The following is a 4,640-nucleotide window of genomic DNA, read 5'->3' as shown; positions in this document are numbered from 1 at the left end:
AAAAAAAAAAAAAAAAAAGACAGGTTGTTAGACTTCATTACCCAGCCTGCCATATTCATATTAGTGAGGTAAAACAGAACCCCAGCAACAATGCCAGCTGCTAGCATGGGCCAAACATTAATTACAGACTGTGTAAATAAATAATGAATTCGGTGAGGGGCCATACTGAGAGGTTTGGAGGTGCTCTTTGAACCCTCTCCTGCTGTGGAGCATGTCTAATAGGGCTGGCCCCTGGTCTGCAGGCTTTTTACTGTAATGACTATGTCCTTCTCCAGCCAGGAGAGTTCATGTAAACATGACAGGAACTATTGTTCACACTGGGTCATAGCGCATTAGCCTAGCCTTGTGAGGAGTCAGGGTAAAGATCAGCGGCCAGAATGGAGTTTGGAGGAAATTCATTCATGTTTTAGAGAAGAAAAATGGCAGTAGATTATTAATGAGAAGGGGGAAAAAGCAGGCTTTGCCTTCCCGTGAGTAAGATGTAAATGGGACCTGCTTTTGTGTTACACAGGCAATGTCACCGAAGACTGATTACAATGAGCTTATGGATTGTCATTATAATCAGAGAAGTGACTTCTCTGTGACTTCCGTCACAGCCCTCCTAGAGCTACATAGTTCCCCCAGTCAAAAGGATGATAAAAGGAGCTTGACTACTTTTTCAGGTCTCCAGCAGACAAATCCATTTGGGACTTGCTCATTTCCACTTGGAGGCTTCACCTTCAACAGTCATTTATCACCAGTAGCCTGTGCCACACTTCGCCAAGCAGCAGTCTATCACAACTACACTCCTGGGAAGTTTCATATCTTAGCTCTGCACATCACTGCCATTTTGGTGCCAGAGTTTGGCGCCATTCAGATTTGAATTGAGAATGCCTGTTAAAGTTCAAATTAAAACTTGAATTTACATCAGTTTTGTATTGAGGCAGCAAACGGGATGTGGAATCGCAGTTCAAATTTGAATGTAAAGAAGTTGAATTAAAATAGTTAGACATTCTAACTAAAGCCTTGTTTAAAAGTTCTGAAAAAATATTTAAAGCCTTGAGGTTTGAATGTTTATAGGCCTTGCAGATGGATGGATGGATGAACTGACAGATATATGGATGGATGGATCGACAGATAGATGGATGGATCGATGGATTGATCGACAGATGGATGGACAAACTCTTCAGTTCCAAGAATGCCTTACCTGTGCTGTTTGAATTCTTTTTCCTGTCATTTCAGTTTTAAATTCCGGTGGGATGAGTCCATTTCGGTTCAGATTCCAACTCATGAATTGAAAGAGAGCCTATTATCACATTTTTTGAATTTTGCACAATTAGACCACTGAGTGGTGTGTTTTCCTCAAACGGGTAAAGCTCTTGCCCCAGTCCTGGCCTGGGCTGTAAAAAGCCTGTACCCCTCCATCATCAGTACTCCCACCCGAGCACTGCTGTCTCTCTGTCAGAGCCTTCGGGTCGCTAATCACTGTGCTTGATCGATGGCTCTGAGGTTCGCACAGCTGTTCAAGGTGACAATGTTGGGGCAGGGCAATCTTTCACTTTTCGCTTTATTTTATTCTGTGGACTCATGCAGACTCATGCAATGCAGCATGATAAAGCACCTCAGGCTTCTCCGCAATTCTTCTTCTCACATTGCATCATCGTCATCTCTCTGACCTGAGTCATGCATTTAAATCATCGCTGCTGAAAACCTTTTTGCTGTGAATTGGAAAATGGTAATCAGTTTCTAGCTGGTCTAAAATGGTAATTAGTTGGTGTACGGTGGTCATTAGCTACTTCAAGCTGGTCGTTAGTAGTATGAGCTTGTCCAGCAATTCTAGCTGGTCAAAGATGCTTGTTAGCTGGTTATTAGCCAGTCAAAACTGGTCATCTGCTAGTCTGAGCTGGTCATTAGGTGGTATGAGTTTATCTAGCTATTCTAGTTGGCCGAAGATGGTCATTAGCTGGTTCAAGCTGGACATTAGTTAGTGAAAATAGGTAATCAGCACTTCAGCAGTTCATTAGATGTTCTGAGCAAGTCATATGAGCTAACCAGCTACCGGTTGGTTGTTCTAACTTAAAGTGTTTATGCTGGTTTTGGAACATAGTAGCTGGTCATCCAACTAATGTCCAACTAGTACCAGATAATGACCAGCTTGGATTGGCTAATGGCCAGTTTATATCTAGAAACCAGCTACCATGTTCCAAAACACAGCTAACATCTTAAGTACTGGGGCACCTGCCAAATGTCCAGTGTTTAAAAAAAACGTACTGATATAGTTTATGGTGCATTTAATCTCTTAAAGTTCAGAGGGTAGCAAAACAAAAATGTCTTGTCTCTTTTGCTTTGTCAAAGGGTCACCAGTTTGGATACTAACATGCTCTTCACTTCCACAGTCTGAACCCTTATAGCTATGACGAGAGTTGCGTGTCCAGCAGCGTAGACCATCTACCTCTGGCCGCTTTACCACTGCTCGCCATAGCTGCTCCACACTACCAAGACGCCGTCGCGACCGTGATCGCTCGGGCCAACCAGGTGTACCACAGCTTTCTGCAGTCTCCAGAGGGACAGGGGTTCACAGGGCAGGTGAGTTCATGAGCACCCAACAATCTTAAGGTGTGCTCACATTAGCAACATGTTTTATTTTTTTTTCAAATTTTCAAGTTCTTTTTTTTGCTTCAAATAAAAATGTGTAATGTGATTCACCTCATAGATGGTTGGTTTGGATCATGGCTTATAATGCTTTACCAAAGACCTTTTAAAAATAAAGACGAATGGAAAAATACCAATGGTATGGAAAAAGTAGGCAGGACTGTTGCCCTCTATTGAAAATATATATTACTTTGTTTTCAGAATTTTGCAGTGCAATTGTAAATGTGGCCGCGAGTTTAGTTTGAGTTCTGAAACCATTTTAGCTGTTTTTTCGTAACAAAAGAGATTCGGCCACACAGGCAGATGAGGGCGGTCCCAGATTAGTATTAGGAAGGCAAACTGTACAGAGCAGCAGTGGGAAGGGTGTGTGGGTCTCTGGCAGGGAAAGTGACTCATCAGTGATGAGTCATTCAAAACAGACGAAAAAGGAGGGAGTCTTTCCACTCGTCTTACTCCATAATCTCACATGATTAATCCAAATAACTCACTCCTGTCAATTTAGAAGGAACAATGATTTCCTGAAGTGGTGACCGCAGTTTATGAGCTACATGTCAAGTGTTGATTCTCTAGGGAGCTAGACCATTCAAATAGTGCCTAAATAATATATTAGCCTTCTGATTTGGGGAAAAAATTCATACATTATTTCAATCCATACATTATTTGAGCTCACCATAGAGGTGCTCATCAACAGCAAACAGGAAAGCATAGAGTTGCAGCTGTGTTGTTTCTGTACGATTAATTAAATGTGTTATTGACTGTCAGGCTGCCCTGTAGATTGAGCTGTCATTATGCAATCCTGAGATTTTCCTGACGGTGTTGATTGCATGGAAAAACGCTGCACTGATTCTGGCTGAATTTGTTTGTGTGTGTGTGTGTTTTGTACAGGTGTGTTTGTTGGGTGACTGTGTGGGAGGTGTGCTGTGTTTTGATGCTCTCTGTTTCAGCAACAGCCAGCGACACAACAGCCGACATAACAGCACAGAGAGCTTAAAGGTATGTACAGAAACACTGAAACACACCTGATTAGGGATACACTGTTGACAATTAAAACAGATGCCATATATTACACAAAATATATTAAAAATGTAAAAATTAAAACTAGAATCCATCATTTCAAATGCTAAAAGTCAATTTAGGCATCACAACTTTATAAAGTGCAATATGAAAATAGATGTAAAAAGTGCATACAATGAAATTCGCAATATCAGCTGATACTGATATATTAAAAATATATTACATTTAACAGTGTTATTAAATTTTTCATGCTTGTAATGATGATGATGGCAAAGAAAAAATATAGGTACCACTTCACAATAAGATTCCATTTGTTAACATTAGTTACTACATTAGTTAACATGAGCTAACAATAAAAAAATACTTCTAAAGCAATAAATATACAAATTAACGATTAAAGTTAAATGTTGTATCTGTTAATATTATTTAATGGATCTGAACCAGCAATGAACAGTTTATTTATTTTTTTTATTAACTGACAATGCCAAAAATGATAAATACTGTACCAACTGTATTGTTTAGTGTAACAGTACTCTAAATAATAGGACCTTATTGTAAAGTGTTACCAGTGTTGGGGAGTAGCTAGCTACAAGTAGCGACAATACTAACGCAACTACATTTTTCAGAAGCATGACGGTAGCTCTGCTACTTTTAAAACAGTGCAGCTTTTCCAGTAGCTAACTACTTTTTCCAGCAAGTAGCAGTGTAGTGCGACCAAAAGCTACATTCTGTTTTGCGTTCTGAGGAGTCATGAGCCTGTAATAGAGTGGGGGAACTAATGATGTCACTTTGTAGGCCGATCGGCTGTTAGCATCGCACTCCTGTTAGCATCGTTTCCCTCGACAAAAAGCCAATAGGATTTTTCCATAGGCTTTTGGATTATTGCAAAAAATAAGATCTGTGTTCAATCATAGTTCATGAAACTTGCACGTTTTGTCAATCACGATAATCTTCACTGTAGCAAATCAGCTCATGGAAAATATGAATAATTAACC

The 4,640-nt window shown here is 40.0% G+C and overlaps 1 protein-coding gene across 2 annotated transcripts in view; it reads left to right on the top strand.

Moving 5' to 3' along the window:
- The window catches only part of LOC107548564 (membrane-associated phosphatidylinositol transfer protein 3-like), a 77,033-nt gene that overhangs the window by 29,403 nt on the left and 42,990 nt on the right, over positions 1 to 4,640 (top strand). For both annotated transcript variants that reach the window (XM_016229283.1, XM_016229284.1), the window contains exons 4-5: positions 2,376 to 2,565; positions 3,517 to 3,624. In XM_016229283.1, the coding sequence (XP_016084769.1) occupies positions 2,376 to 2,565; positions 3,517 to 3,624 (298 nt within the window). The remainder of the gene's footprint in view (positions 1 to 2,375; positions 2,566 to 3,516; positions 3,625 to 4,640) is intronic.

The sequence above is a fragment of the Sinocyclocheilus grahami genome, unplaced genomic scaffold (genome assembly GCF_001515645.1).
Source record: "Sinocyclocheilus grahami isolate Dianchi unplaced genomic scaffold, SAMN03320097.WGS_v1.1 scaffold350.1, whole genome shotgun sequence".
In the NCBI taxonomy this organism is placed as follows: domain Eukaryota; kingdom Metazoa; phylum Chordata; class Actinopteri; order Cypriniformes; family Cyprinidae; genus Sinocyclocheilus; species Sinocyclocheilus grahami.
This window is presented reverse-complemented; position numbering and strand designations above follow the sequence as displayed.